The sequence below is a fragment of the Sinohyriopsis cumingii genome, chromosome 4, assembly GCF_028554795.1.
Source record: "Sinohyriopsis cumingii isolate HCF-2022 chromosome 4, ASM2855479v2, whole genome shotgun sequence".
Taxonomy (NCBI): Eukaryota; Metazoa; Mollusca; class Bivalvia; order Unionida; family Unionidae; genus Sinohyriopsis; species Sinohyriopsis cumingii.
The window spans coordinates 130,561,232-130,577,546 of NC_142964.1; the positions used below are offsets into that span (position 1 = coordinate 130,561,232).

Here is a 16,315-nt window from a genome sequence, read left to right on the forward strand (position 1 = left end):
CAGATAATTGCAAGCCCCTGAGGCTACTATTTTACAAAACATGTTTTTTGATAGTTCAAGCTTCAGCATGCTGGATGAGTGAATTTCATGCCATTTTGTTAGATTCGAGCTCCAGATCAGATTGGATAGTTTGGTTGCCCTAATGATGTTCCTGGGCTTCATTGGTAAGAGCAAGTTACTGTCTGCTGGCAATCAGAGGGTGTCATTCACTTACCCTAATGATGCTCCTGGGCTTCATCACTAAGAGCAAGTTACTGTCTGCTGGCAATCAGAGGGTGTCATTCACTTGCCCTAATGATGCTCCTGGGCTTCATCGCTGAGAGCAAGTTACTGTCTGCTGACAATCAGAGGGTGTCATTCACTTGCCCTAATGATGCTCCTGGGCTTCATCGCTGAGAGCAAGTTACTGTCTGCTGGCAATCAGAAGGTGTCATTCACTTGCTGTCTTTGATCAATATGTCAAGAGAGTCATTGCTGCAGAATCTTCTGTGTGCTTCCAGAAATGAGTCATGGGATCTGACAGCACTGATTCATTTCTGTAAAGGCTGAGAAATACAACATAATGTCACAGATTTTGGCAGCTTGACTTAAGTGTGAGTTTTTTTGTGTGATCACTCAGTTTGATACTACTAATGAAATTCTCATCATGAGATTTGAATGATCACTGCAAGCCTCATGATCAAACACATTTTGAGCCAAAACATGACTGAAGCTGTCAGCTGGCATGTACAGTGAGCTTTCTCCAGCTTCTGTCTTTGAGATGTGGTGTTGTAACTAAGGGAATGTAATATTGTGGGTTTAGTTACTGCAGCCAAGACCACCACCAGAAACCATTAAAAGCTGCAGAGCCTCCTCACTGGTATAGTTTCATATTTATCACAGGAAATTTTTCTTGGTAAGATAATTCCATTCATTTCTCATTACCCATGTGTTGACAATTGTCACATGACCTATGGTTGTTATGTCCATGTTAGCGAATCTGTTTATCTCTAATATATTTACTCCAGCCATATTTCCCTCAAATGTCCCTCTGGCAGAGGTTGAATGCTAATGCATTTTCACCTTTTGTTACATTTACCCTTATTGTTAGTGGGAAAGGATATGTATTCGAAAAATGGAGAAAATGTTGTAGTAAATTATGTTTCTTCTAAAATACTTATCCAGTAATTTTACTGAAAAGCCTTCCCACACCTTTCCACAATTGTGAGCATCATCGTGGATGTTTCACTCAAGTTTAAACTGAATTATATATGGTGTGCGGGTGCCAAGTGGAGGTAAACTGGACAAGTTTCTTACCTTCACTATATGATATATACAGATAAGAAAGAATTTGTCATATTTCTAGGTGGATTCAAGAGGTAGAGGCATTTATTTGTGATTGTGTAAGGATTCTCAGAGAATCAAATTACTACACTATGTCCCTGCTTCATAGAGTAGTTGATATTTTCATGTTTTTGACAGAATCTTTGTTCCTCAACAAAAACTGGAAAAATGCACAAAATTATTCACACTTAACTAAATCCTCTGTCCTTAAATAACAATATGTGAATTGCCCCACTCCAGATGTATTACAAATACAGCAGGGCTCCAGGTAGATCTAAAGTATTGGTCACAGAAGGACTACCAACTTAAAATAAAGTCACCATTTGCAAACATTTGGTTGCCAAAGTACACTGTGTAAAATGTAGCTTGAAATATTGGCACTGTTTCTTAAATGGATTGCATAAGAAGTGTCCTCCCTTGTAGTAGTTTTTAGTATATGTATCTAATAGGTAAATTGTAAGTAAGGATGTAAGTCTCTGTGATTGATATCAACAAGCTTGAAACTTGGTTATGGATGGGTGGGGGGGTTGTTGCCAGTCAGCAACTGTTCTACAAACTTAACTCACCAATTACAACTTTTGGTTGAGATTTTGAGTAATTTACTTGCAACTTGAAGCCTTGTACAGTCAGGAAAAAATATTAAGACAGACAAGAAGATCTGACCAATATATATACAAATAAATTTGTAAAACTTAATTCAAAGCTTAGTAATGCTGTGATAAATGTATTATCAACTCTGTATTGACGTCAAGCATGTCTGTTAATAGCAAGGGTTGTTTTTATTGTTGTTGCATATCTTTGAAGCTAATTATTCATTAATTTAAGATATTGTGCATTTTTTTAAAAATGTAAAAAATAAAACAAATTCACAATGTATGCTCAGATTTAGAGATATCCTTTGAAGGCAAGCCCTTGGCTCTTGCATTTACACCTCATAGGACATGATTTATATGCTGTAAATTGGCCCTGAGTGCTGTACTGTCTGTGCATTTAATACTTATTCTCTTTTTGTCCAAACCAGGTTCTGGGAGAAAGGCCCTGGTGGATGCAGATGGAATACGTATCCTATACGAAAGTGCACAGGATGTAATTGACTGCCGTGAAATGGAGAGCCTTATCCTTCTTGCAAGTGTGATCATGCGCAAATGCTGCCCACGTAACAAATTACCTCTTTGCCAAGTCAACAGTGCCGTGACATTTGAAAAACCAGAGTCAGAACTCTACCCTGAAATTTCCAATAGTAGGCCATCTATTTTTGTTTTTCCTTCAGTGAATGTACTGAAAAGCAGGATATATCAACCTGTAAAACATGTTGTTTTTTTTTAAACCTATGAACTTTACTAAAAAGTTGTTTTTGTGCTTGAATGTGTTGCTTTAATTGTCAGTTGTTGATTCCATAAATCATTGATGGGATGACTCTTTTATTGTCAGAGAACATTAGCTTTAGATGGAGCAAGGGATACACCTGATAATGAAGTTGAAGGGAAAAAATCTGATATGTTTATGCCACTATATCTCAAATGCTGAAATGGCAGTAGAGCAGGTGAGGTTATCTGGCAGAGTTGTACAAAGGCAAGAGAGTGTGTGAGTTAGTCTGGCAAAAGTGTATCAAGGAAAGAGAGTGGGTGAGTTTATTTGGCAGAGTTGTACAAAGGCAAGAGAGTGGGCAAGTTTATCTGGCAAAATTTTTTAAAGTCAAGAGAGTAGGTGAGTTTATTTGGCAAAGTTGTACAAAGGCAAGAGTGGGCAAGTTTATCTGGCAAAATTGTGTAACGGCAATAGAGTCGTCATGAAGAGCAGTAGTCACAGAAAGGGAGAAAACAATTGGAACATCCTCTGCTTTTTCAGTCACATGCTAAAAAAAAATATTAGCCATTGGTTGCTACTTTGTCATAATAACTTTATGATGCCACAATAATTTGATGATGTTGTCATCACTTGTAGAAATAAAAGCAATAGTTTGAGACTATTGAAGCTCTGAATTTGTTATACTTATTTTCATTAAAAAGTTGCAGGAATTTACATCACAAGATGAAAGTGCAGATATTTCATTGATGTTTGAAATTTCACTGACTATTATTTTATAACTCTACCATTTTATAAGGCCCCTATTGTTCACACATCACCTGAATGTGTGTCCACCAAAAATTTACTAATTTGGAAAGTATCACATTGATTATCTCTGTCTCATTAAAAAAGTCACTTTTTCAGCTTTCACTGGGAATAAATGGGGTTGTTCCATTCAGGGGGTGGGGGTGGAGTGGAAAAATTATGCAAAAGTCATCAGCATGAAAGTTGTGTGCATTTTCTGAATTATTGGAAATCAGTAAATATAACGTGACAGTGTTAATAGTTCCTATAGTAAATATGGTATCATATTTTTCTTTAGATAATGCTGGGGATGGACAGCTTGGGGAGGAAGGACAAGACAGTGATAACAGTTCCCTAGATGATGATGACATTGACAGTGATGATGAAAGATTCAAGACAGATCACACTGAAGAAGTAAGCACAGAAACATTTCCTTGCTCAGTTTTTATGCCTTTCTGTCCTACATAAACAGCCAGGATGTGGAGATATGATGCAAAAAAAAAGAACACAAAAATGCAAACAAGAGTTTTAAAAAAATACAGATCAAAATATGTATATTAAATTTTACATGCCATACACAGTTTATGCTGTTTCCCTGGTTGAAATGAACTTTTATTTAGACTGACCAATTTTGATAGAGTTATTCCCCTTAATCTTCAAAATGTAGCTCTGACCATCTTATCTAATTTAGTTTTCACTTCTACATCTTGTATGTACAGTTTAGTTTTCACCTCTTCAACTTGTATGTACAATTTAGTTTTCACCTCTACAACTTGTATGTAGTTTAGTTTTCACATTTACAGCTGTATGTACAGTTTAGTTGACCTCTACAACTTATATGTACAGTTTTGTTTTCAGCTCTACTTGTATGTACAGTTTAGTTTTCACCCTCTACACTTGTATGTACAGTTTTGTTTTCACCCTCTACAGCTTGTATATACAGTTTAGTTTTCACATCTGCAACTTTTTGTATGTACAGTTTAGTTTTCACATCTGTAACGTGTATGTACAGTTTAGTTGACCTCTACAACTTGTATGTACAGTTTATTTTTCTCATCTACAACTTGTATGTATGGTTTAGTTTACCTCTACAACTTGTATGTACAGTTTAGTTTGTCTCTACAACTGAATGTACAGATTAGGTATCACCCCTACAACTTGTATGTACAGTTTAGTTTTCACATCTACAACTTGTATGTGCAGTTTAGTTTTCACATCTACAACTTGTATGTGCAGTTTAGTTTTCACATCTACAACTTGTATGTGCAGTTTAGTTTTCACATCTACAACTTGTATGTGCAGTTTAGTTTTCACATCTACAACTTGTATGTACAGTTTAGTTTTCACATCTACAACTTGTATGTGCAGTTTAGTTTTCACATCTACAACTTGTATGTGCAATTTAGTTTTCCCATCTACAACTTGTATGTGCAGTTTAGTTTTCACATCTACAACTTGTATGTGCAGTTTAGTTTTCACATCTACAGCTTGTATGTAGTTTAGTTTTTCCCTCCTCTGCTCAAAAATAGCTTTGAAGTTTGAACATGTAAAAAAAATTGAGTATTGATACCAGGGATACTACAGACTTGATAAAGCTTGAGTGCAACTCAGAACTAATTATTAAATTCTCCTGATGGGGCCCTGGGTGTTTGAATAATCTAAAGTATTCACCTTTTCCTATCACTGCCAATTCACCTCACATGGGTTTGAGTCTTGTGCTCAGCTAATATGGGTATGTGGGAAAGCTTGCCAGTAGCTTTCCATGGGTCAGCGGTTCTTACGGGGGTTTTTCTGGGTTCTTCTTCCACCAGGTATACTGACAGCCAAGTATAGCCTGTCATATGCTGAAAAATGGCATTAAACCCGAAACAACAACATCAATTCTCTTGACCTTAAACTCAAGCTGGAAGGAATGTTGATGAATTCAAGATCAGAATGTAGAAAAGGTTGACAGTTTGAATCTAGCTACCTTATACTGTTACCATTTTATCTTTTATCATGTAAAACAGCATATGTACATTGCGTTTTTATTTTATGGAATTTCTTTTGGTTTGCCTCAAAGAGTCATATTAAGATAATATGCCTTTGCCCTTGAAAGTTGGAGACTGTACACAAAATTGGAAACTATATTATAATGTCCTGTTTTTCTGTTTTCTGTGCCTGATTGGTATTATGGCTTCCACATTTATTATTTGATTTCAGCCAAAAAAGTTTCTTGCCATGTCATCTCAATAAGAGCTCAGATGAGTTTGGTGATGATTACATTCTGCACATGTTTCTAAGAGTTATGGGCCTTGATCAGCTTAGCATTGGCATCCCTAATGCACAACCTTGTTATTCTTGCACATTTATTAATTCATTTCAGTCTTTAACTCTCAGTCTTCATCTTAACAAATGTTTAATGATGAGCATGCTTCACATGTTTCTTAGAGTTATGGGCCTTGGTTATTGTTGCTTGGATACAGTTGATTCACAACATTGTGAACATTGTAGATTCCAAGTCATTAGATATCGACCAAATATTCTGCAGAGCATCATCTTAACAAGAGCCCACGCAAGTTAAATGATGACCATAAGCTATGGCCTTTGAACAATTCCCACTCTCTCATAGAAGCTCGACAGTTCCGAGTTCCCAAGCACCTTAACACTTAGTTTCACGTATAAGTTGTTTCATTTAGTTAAATATCTTGTAATATTGAAACAGTCTTGAAAATTCCATCATGCAAAATAAGGACACATTTAATTTGATACACACTTATATAAAGCACTCAATCCACACTTGGATTTATGTGGCGGGCTACGTTATGCTTATTAATGACAACATTTTGTTTCTACGGTAATTTTGTTCCCAAGACCTTGAAATAAAATAGCTGTGTAAGAAATGTGGTTGCTTAATGCAGATGACAGTTAAGGCAGATCTGAATCTATACCCATCCAGATAAACCATTCCTTTTGGAGCAATCTTGTATGATAGATTTATGTACTCTTCCTTCTTCAGACAGAAGATTATGATGGAGGGATTGCCCCAGAGGCATACAAGAGAACCGCAGATGATTTGAGATCATATGACTCATTTTTCCCAGAGCTGTATGAAATTGAGATTCAGGAAGACTCGTCATCATTAGAATCCATTGTCATCCCAACAGCATCTTTCAGTTCTACCCTGGATAAAACAAGGGAGGAGAAACTCGGCCGGCAGGAAGGTCATCAGATGTGTAGTGCTAGAGAAATTCATAAGTCAGCCACTGTTCCTCTCAGCCTGTACAGAATGCAGACAGTGAGTGATTATAGTTCAGATAATTCAATATATCCTGGTGCAAGAAGTAATAGCTTCAGGGCTAGCAGTTATGTGACAGAATATATTGACAGTTTTGCCTCTGTTCGCTCAGAGACTGCATCAGCCATTAATGTGAAAACTGGAGCCAGTGTTATATCATTAGACTTTCAAACAGTGCAGTATAACCAGTCTGCAAATTCTCGAAAAACAGCCACAGCAAAAGCTTCAAAAAAGGCAAAAGGGTCAAAAAAGACCCAAAAGGACAAGAAACCTCGCAAAGTGAAAGTAGATCTTAATCCAGAACCGCTATTCACAGATGCATTATGCATAACACCTATTCCTGTAATCCGTGATTCTGAGGATGATGTTGATATTCCCACAGCGCTGGGAGATGACTGGGAAGAGGACTCAATAGATGAATCTTACAATCCTCTTATCTACCAAGAGATGGCAAGAAAAACCAGAAGCATATATAAATTTGAGAAAATTGCATACCCTGATCTGATTGGTGCAAGAGGCCCCTATGAAATGGAACCTTTCTACCACAGGAAATTTGGTGTTCAGAGGTGAAAATATGCGTGTTATTTAAAGAATCTAACCTATTTGGTTTTAAAATTTATTACATATATTATTTTACATAACTTTTGCTACACCCTTTGGTATTAATTTAATATAAGTCTGTCACATATTCTGGAGTTATTGCCATGTCTATATCCACATGTTTGGTTGCTTGCAAATCGTATCTAATTTTGGCTGGGTTGTCCGTTTACATAATATGAACATAAGGCACAAAAACACTAAAATAATCTTATGGGTTTTTTTGTTTAATTTTTGGAAGAGAAAAATAGATTTAGTTCAGTTATTGATTATGTTCTAGCTTTGGATGTTTGAAACAGTTTTCACTGTTCAGGCTATAATAAAGTGAGTGACATTTAATGCAGAAATTCTAGAAAGTCATGTGATTTCAAATGGTTTTAACTGAATAACAATTAATTCAGTGCTTTTAAAGGATAAGCAGTTGAAAACTTTCATTTTACGTCATAAGTTGTTTTATAGAAGAACAACCTTAGGCATAAAAAAAAGATGAATGATGCAATTCTTTTCTAGTTTTGAAATATGGTTAGTCTTTTCTTGATAAAAAACCTTTGATTCATAGAAAAAATATAGGAGGTTCAAAAGTTAAAGCAAGGTCTGTCAGGCAGTATGGTTACTGCTTTCATTTACAATTCTACAAATTTTACTTCAAAAGAACAGAAATTGTCATGATTTCATGTCCAAAAAAGTATGGTACATCTTTGGGTCTTTTTCATATGCATAAGTCATTTCAACCTCAATACTTACAGTGGAGTTTTGTTTTCAGAACCAAAGTGTTCGAGGACATTGACCGAATGATCCATCCAGAGCATGTGATTGACAGGGACTTGTATAATCTTGACACAATTAAGGCCTGCCAAGGGATGCTGTACAAGGTAGACAACTCAAACTTGTCCAACAGTGATGAGTTCAGGTAATATTGGTTTGCTGTTTTGAATGTTTAATGAGTATTTGAATCCACATTTATCTGAAGTTGGAAAATAATATTAAATTAATAAAGGGAAAAGTAGTTTGCATATATATTCACACAAGTATAAATCCCTAAAAATACATACTTCCTTTGCAAGTATACTCTCTTCAGATTCATGATACATTTTATCCTTTGTCTTATGAACTATTTAAAACAACATTGTATGTAGCAAATGTAAAATAGGGTTTGCCTTCATTAAGAGATGGAAGCAAGCATTATTTAGCCAAATTAGCATGTTTGGGAAGCATAGGTATTTACTATTTTAACCCCTAAATAACCCTTCCAATGCAGAAGGTGGTTTTGCTGTATGCACTAACCATTGTTACCAGCCACAACAAGGAGGCTGAACCCCAGGAAAACAAGGTGGCTTCCAAAGTTGCTAATATGTTGGAACACATTTACAAGTAAGGGCTGCTAAAATGGCCCAACGTGTTGCAGGATGACCCAGGCCAGTAGTTCATGTGGGCCATGATGCAGCTCTTAGCCAAGCAGGTCATGCATGTAAGGTGGGGTAAGGCTGATGTCCACTGCACACATGGCGTTGTGGAAAGGTTCAACTGTACATCTGGCAGCATGTGTGCTGTTTCAGTTTCTACATGTGCCTGGGGAGCTGAAAGGCAGGCACTATCAATCAACTGTGCCAGTGTGGCATACTGGCTTGACATCCAATGCCAACTGTCCATATTGCATTTTTCAGCCACCACAGTGGACACTAGTTGGCTTATAGCCACCAATGTTCCATGCAGAGCCAACATTTGTGAGGAACTGCATATTTTGCCTGAAGACACCCAGCTATCATCTACGGGTCTCATCCAATACTGGATGAGACCTGGCTTGTTGATGCAGAATTTGGCCAGCTGCATTTGTGACTATATGGAAGGATCTTTTTTTGGCATCTCATGGTGACAGTCTCATTTAAACATAATGGTATATGCCCATTTTGTGGCAGTTGTTGTGCATGGTAATCATAGGGAGGCAAAACTCCTTCCACTCTTGGTACCTCTTATGTACTTCACAGTGTCCCTTCAAACTGCTTTGGCTTTCTAAATTGTGTTCATCCACATATACTGTGATAATGTTCATTTTGGATCTGTAGCCAACCAGTCTCACAATCTTCATGTTGGCATTGCTGCCAACCAGATTGTTGGCTGTGTACTTGTTGATGTTGTATAGGTGGGCATCTTACACCGTGTCATTGCAAATGTAATAGGTCTCAGTCTGCAGCTGCAGTCTGTCCATGTCTGTGTACAATAGTCCCACCTTGCTATGGCTTTGACCTGGTTGTAGTAAAAGGCATATTGGGTACAACCTCTGTGCACTCTGCTTACTTTGTTGCACATTGGGTACAACCTCTGTGCACCCTGCTTTGTTGAATATTGGGTACAACCTCTGTGCACTCTGTTTACTTTGTTGCATATTGGGTACATCCTCTGTGCACTCTGCTTTCTTTGTTGCTGATGCATATTGGGTACATCCTCTGTGCATTCTGCTTACTTTTTTGCATATTGGGTGCAACCTTTGTGCACTCTGTTTACTTTGTTGCACATAGGGTACATCCTCTGTGCATTCTGCTTACTTTTTTGCATATTGGGTGCAACCTTTGTGCACTCTGCTTACTTTGTTGCTGATGTATATTGGGTACAACCTCTGTGCCCAACTAAGCACATTACCCATGATTTCCTTGTTGTGACACTGAAACTTTCTGATGTCACTTACCTTCACTGGAAAGTTAATGCTGGTAAAGTCAAGCTGGCCGGAGTTCCTGCAGCACTTTTGTGGGTGGTCACAATTTTTATCATATTTTGTTCACCTTTACAACAGCACAAGGTGGAAATCATGTGGGCATTGTAATAAAGCTCCTTCCGCGAAATGGGCTATACTTTGATGTTCCTACATCAAGAATGTGGAAGCTCACAAAACTCAACTGAACTGTCTCTCATGTACTCTTTGATCTGCTCTTGAATCTTACCATTGGCTTTAGCTACCAAGTGTTCTATCCTCTTAGTGCACTCAGAGTAGCATAGTTGCCCTGAGACCACCACCCACCCATGCACCCTGCATAGAAAGAGGTATCAGAGGTGAAAATAGTTAAAACCCTTGGTTTCCCAAAAGTGCTGATTCTGCAAAATTCCATTCTCTCTCGAGCCAGGCTAAACTTTCATTGTACGTGTATTTATTTATTATCTTAACCAGCTGTAATCATATATGCCAAGAAAAGCTCATTATTAAATGTCTTCACTTGTCATGCAATTAAATTGCCTTGTGAAACAATTTAAGTATATTCGGACCCTAGTGTTGTCAGTGTTGTAAGGATCTGCAGCAGTTTAATTAGAAGTTCTGTGGGAAAGATGGGTGCTAATATATATTTGAAGATTTTCCAACCAGTATAAATTCCCATTTTTTATACTATTTTGGTTTGCTTATTCAGTATTTTCTAATTTCTTCCACAAGACTGCATGAAATCAGTTCACAGTTGGAAATTAAACTGTAATGTTTTGGTTGGATTATCTAAAGGTCTGTTAGCCTTGATGTTCAATTCAGCTGTTTCAGATCCTTTCAGCAAAAATCAACGTAACTTTAAATTCTGATTTTGACAGATCACATTTGAAACTTTAAAAGCAAAGCAGTATTGTGCTTCCATGCTTTTTAGTAGTGTGTTTTAACCCCAGGTTTCATCCCTCCATTCTCAGTCATCCCTGTCAGCGGCATCACTAGGGTTGGTGTCACCCAGTGCGGTAAACTCATGGTGTCACCCCTCCAGCCTTCCACCATGGATTTCTTCTTAAAATAAATTTTGCTCCGACCAGCTCTGAATCTCATTCAAATAAGCACCAGACGCTCTGCAGACTGCATGGTGGCACCTTGTGCCTGCTAGTCGTGTATTTAACTATGATCGGTTATCCGCTTATGAAATCCGACTAGACCAAGCAGTGTGTGCTCTGTAAAATTTGCAGTTTTTCATTTTGGTGTCACCCCTCTGAGATGGTGTCACCCGGTGCGGTCCGTACCCACCTAGCGACGCCACTGATCCCTGTTGAGGCTGGATAATCATTGTGAGACTAATCCATTTCAGTCCCAAGATTTTTGACACTTTGTTTTTCACTGCTTTGGCTTAGGTGGCACTCTACAGTTTCGCATTTTGCATAGGGTTAGAATTTTAAACAAAAAGAATTTCCTCAGGTTTTCTTACTGGTTATACTATTTAAAAAAGACCTTGTATATCTTAGGTATATTTCAGAAAACCTTTAATTCCCTTTATTTTGGTGTATGATTGATGGGTGTAATATGGTTTATAGATTATACAGCTTGGCCTTACTCCAGATGTGCACCTTTCAAAAAGTGCTTGCTCCACTAAAAAGTGCTTGCTCCACTTGGTCATTTTCACTTCCTGAACTTTGGGGTAAATTGTATAAAAAAAGTGCAGATAATTTATTTTTCAATTTTATATGTTTGGTAATTCATTCATTGCACTTTCAGAAGCTGGTATTGTCTAGTCTGGAAAAATTCATTTTCCCTATTTTAAAAGCAGCTACAGAAAGTGTACTTCAGACTAATTTAGGCTGATTTTTTTTAGTTCAAGGGAGCAGTTATTTTAGTTAGCAATATGTTTAGATCATGTACAATTTCCATAAGTACAATATCCAAAGAAATGTCAACCACATTACATTAAAGTATCATAGAGGTATACCAACATTCTCTCCACTGTCCATGTTTTAAATGCAAACAACTTCACCTTACATACGTCACTCTCTCAAAAGTACATAACTGGTGAGCGCCCCCTTATTAGCTTCAAACAAGCAGAGGCCTATTACTGATTTTTGGTTTCATGGGTAAATAGTTGGAGTTATGGGTGATCATTTTCATTGTATCTCACATTTGAAAGTTTTTACCTCTTGCTTTTTTTCAGGCATAACAAATTTATAATACATGGTATGAATACATCTGTTTGGTTTCTCGAATACATTCCTCAATCACACTAACATCAGGAAATTAGTTCTGCTACCTCTTAAATCCAGCAATCCTGAAGAAATTACAATTTTGTCTTTCCTGTATATATGTCATAAAGACTAGGCAAGAAATTCTTACCAATTACCTGCGATTACCATTGCTAGGTGGCTGCTGTCTGTTTACCAGTTGAAGCTCTCACTGTGCTACAGTCACCATTGCTTCAATAAATCCTTCAAAATTTTCATCAGTTTTATTCTTTCTTCAAGTAAGTGGTGTGTAATATTGTGTTTTAAGGGAGCAGTATTTATTTCAGATTTTTTAGTAAATAATTATCTTTTTTTTTAAGTTTGTGGACTTGTTTTTTCTGACCTGGTAAGTCACACATGGTATGGACTGCAAACGCTGGTTTCATTATTATTATTCTTTAGAAAGGACAGTCACTTGCTCACTGGTACAAGACCACCTTGTAGTGTTTGTGGCTCCTGGTCACAGGGTGTTTGTTTTACAGTCGTGAAGAAATGTCTGAAGGTGATGATTGAAAGCCATATCAAAATCATCAGATGGTGATGTTGTAAGCCTTGATATAAAATCATCATTTGTTATAAACATAGTGCAGGACAGTCTGATGGCTCCTCCCCTCCAAAGATTCTTTGCAAAGAGCTGTCAGGTATCATCCCATCTGGCTAGCTTGAGGTGGAAAACTTGGTTGCATTGGCCTTCTGAAGTCACAAATGAGGAGGTTAATTCAAGAAACAATGGTGCAGTAGCTTTCAGTGGGGGGAGGGGATTTTGCCAGTCCCACCCTTTCTTTTGGCCCAACACACATTTATTGCATTACTTTAGGGCCTGTAAGCAGGGTAGAATGGGTACACAACCAACCCAGCTGTCATTGACACATGCTGCCATCCTGGTGGTCAACCTTCTGGCTCAATTTTCTGGTGGTCCATGCTTACCAGGTGATCAGAGATCAGACCTTTTGATGAGCCATGCATCAGGCTGTTCATCCTATTGTATATGGAACCAGACTGAGTCCTGTATAACATCCATTTCACAGACCAGCCACTTGTACAGTTAACTGCCAAGTCAGCATTCCAGCCTTCTGGCCATCCATGCAGGCAGAACATGCAGCATCCTTGCCCTGCCTTCCGTGCAGCCTGATATTTATGGTGTATCAAGTGGGAAAGTACTTGTTGGTGTCCAGGAACAATGGTACTACTATCTTCATGCTCCTTGATATGTTATATGGGGATATGGAAGCTTTCCAAAACAAGGACTGCCCTCTCAGTCAATGCAGGAAAACTGTGATCTGCCACCTAACTCATACTTTACCATGGAGAGGATATAATTCAGATTTGAGGTAGTGGTGGAGAAAATTAATTGGATCATAACACATCTGAATGCCCATTATGTCAGTCTGTGAACCAGGACTATAAAGTCAAGGCATTGGTAGACATTTGATATCTAGGAAGAACATCCTTCATTTCCTTTATCCTGCAGATATTGATAAATGGTGAGAGATTTCCAGTCATGTTTCTGACAAAATCCGGGACCTGGTTAATTCTAAAAGCCTCATCTCAGAAAGCTTGTAACCAATATTCCACCTGCTGGTATCACACACACTCAGACACATGATCTTAAACAAGAAGTGGGTTTCAGTGAGAGAGTTTTTGCAGTTTGGTCAAACCAAATGCAGCAGATTTGATTCTTCCAGGCCCATTGCAGGTGGCATTGCTGGCTCAATAGGCTGCTTTGTCAGGTTCTCAAGATCTGCACATTTCAGTCATGGCCAAGATGAAACAATTCATGTGTAAGTGGCAAGACAAGCAGTGGCTCTCAGCCTGAATTCTTGACCAGACTCTTTGTACAGATGCCAGTTCATCAGGTGGGGGGGGTCAGTGTCACCAGTTGCCTAACTTAACTTCACTATGTAATAGGTGTTGGAGATATCAGCTCTACAGGGATGTGATCCTTGTAATGTCAGACAATTGTATTGTGGTCACCCACCTCAAATTCGTTGGTGGGGGGAGGAGGGGCCAAATCACCCAACTTTTATGCATTCTGGTCTGTGGGACTCTGTCTAAAGGAGTTGAGTTTGTTTATTCATTTAGTTCTCCTCTTACCCAGTCCTCTTATGTTAATTTGATTGTGGAATGTATTCAACAATGATTAAAGGTAAATAATTTTATAGTAATTATGTTTATCAGAGAATACATGCTTGATCACATTACTGTTAAACCCATCCACACTTCAGTGCAAATTTAGGCGTCCTTGTTGATGTGTTGCTCAGCTTAAACTTGTAAACATTTGGTAGGTGACTTGTGGTCATAATGGGATGTCAGTGAAATAAGTTTCTTCTTTGTCTGTATGGTGTGATATGACTGATAAATTGTTAAAGGAATGTTAAAAATCCAAATCTCTCTCAGACACACACACACACACACACACACACATTGTCTATATGGTGTATAGATGGGAAAGATAAATATTGTCTTTCTATGATTGCTGATTCAGGAGGTAGAATATCATATTTCACAATATTAATGTGATCAGGTAAATATTCTCCAAGAAAATTAATTTACTAAATATAATTACTTTCTTAAGAACAAAGTTCTTACTTTTGGTTTGAAACTTTTACTAATAGTGGTAGTCTTTCATGGTTCCTTGTGTATAGGCACAATGACACATTTTTAAACCTTTTTACTTTGTATTCCAAACTGTTTTGAAAAAATAACAAGCATATTATGGCTGGATCTGTGAAATTCTGCTTTGGCTTTCTAGTTCACTAATTCTTCTGGTTCATTCCTTGTTTCTTTTTAATTGGAGCTTACATAAAATGTAAATATTTAATTGATTAAAGTCAAATACGTTTATTAAAAATTTGAGCAGAAGCAAAAACGAATTTGAATTTAAACCAGAAATAATACACATAATATACTTAATAATTTTAATCCAAAGTTTTGCATACTAGGATTTACTGTATCAAGTTTTTACTGTAATTTTATTCCTTTGAAATAAATCTATGTGTGTGTCTATATTCAGGGTTGGACCAGCCGGTAGATACGAGTCAGGGCCAGATTGTTTGCGCTTTACAGGCCAGTTTGAAAGTGGAAATCTCAGGAAGGTTATAAGGGTAGGTGAATCATGTAAACAGAAAGATGCCATAAAAGTCTGCATTGAGAAATATTTACTTTGATATTCAGAAGTTCTTTTTGTGAAATGTTTGCTTTTATATTCATTTGAATGTGTGTTTACTTTTATATTCAGTGGAATATGAAATGTTTACTTTTATGTTCAGCAGAAATGTTTGCTTTTATATTCACTGGAATGTGAAATGTACACTTTTACATTCATTGGAATGTGAAATGTTTACTTTTACGTTCAGTGGAATATGAAATGTTTACTTTTATGTTCAGTGGTTCTTAAGTTTAAAACCCCACAGCATAGCATAACCTATCATATATACTCACTTATAAGTTGAGTCCAACTGCAAATTGCACAGACCTTGATCTGCCATTGCATAATGCACTGGCAGATTTGGGTCTGTACTGTTTGCTAGGAGCAATCAGTAGAACAAACAACATAGACCCTGATCTGCCAGTGTTATGTGATGCCAGATCAGGGTCTATGTTCTTTGCAGTTGGATTGGACTTATAAGCAATTATATATTGTAGGTATGTTCATGAATTACATGAAACTGACTTTATATTGGTTTTTTAATTGCTTTTTATGCACCCCCCCAATAATAGCAGAAGGTTACATATTGCTTTGCTGCTGTCCATCAGGAATTTCGTTTTTAGCAAAGTAGGACATAAACTCGTGCATTTAAAAGCTCATGAGTTGATGACTTTATTAGATTTTCAGGCCATTTTACAATCTTCCATTTCTGTACACATTTATAAACTTTTTGGACATTTTTGAGAAAACCCCAGTTTACACATATTAAGCAAAATCCACTTGAGATAGACAGTTAAATTTGGTAGGTGTATTTTTATTCACACATAAACTTTCAGGGTATTCTATCAGTTTTTCAATTTTTTTCTTATATATTATTTGGAGTTTTTCTACTTTTGGGGGATAAATCTTTTTAGCACAATGAAGCAAAAACTGCTACT

General features: G+C 37.2%; 1 protein-coding gene across 1 annotated transcript in view; it reads left to right on the plus strand.

The window, feature by feature from the left end:
• Positions 1–16,315, plus strand: part of LOC149802095 (cytosolic carboxypeptidase 1-like) — a 104,158-nt gene that overhangs the window by 45,036 nt on the left and 42,807 nt on the right. Inside the window, exons 10-14 of the mRNA XM_089956498.1 lie at positions 2,345–2,563; positions 3,713–3,828; positions 6,413–7,257; positions 8,052–8,198; positions 15,243–15,333. Coding sequence (XP_089812624.1) covers positions 2,345–2,563; positions 3,713–3,828; positions 6,413–7,257; positions 8,052–8,198; positions 15,243–15,333 — 1,418 coding nt within the window. The remainder of the gene's footprint in view (positions 1–2,344; positions 2,564–3,712; positions 3,829–6,412; positions 7,258–8,051; positions 8,199–15,242; positions 15,334–16,315) is intronic.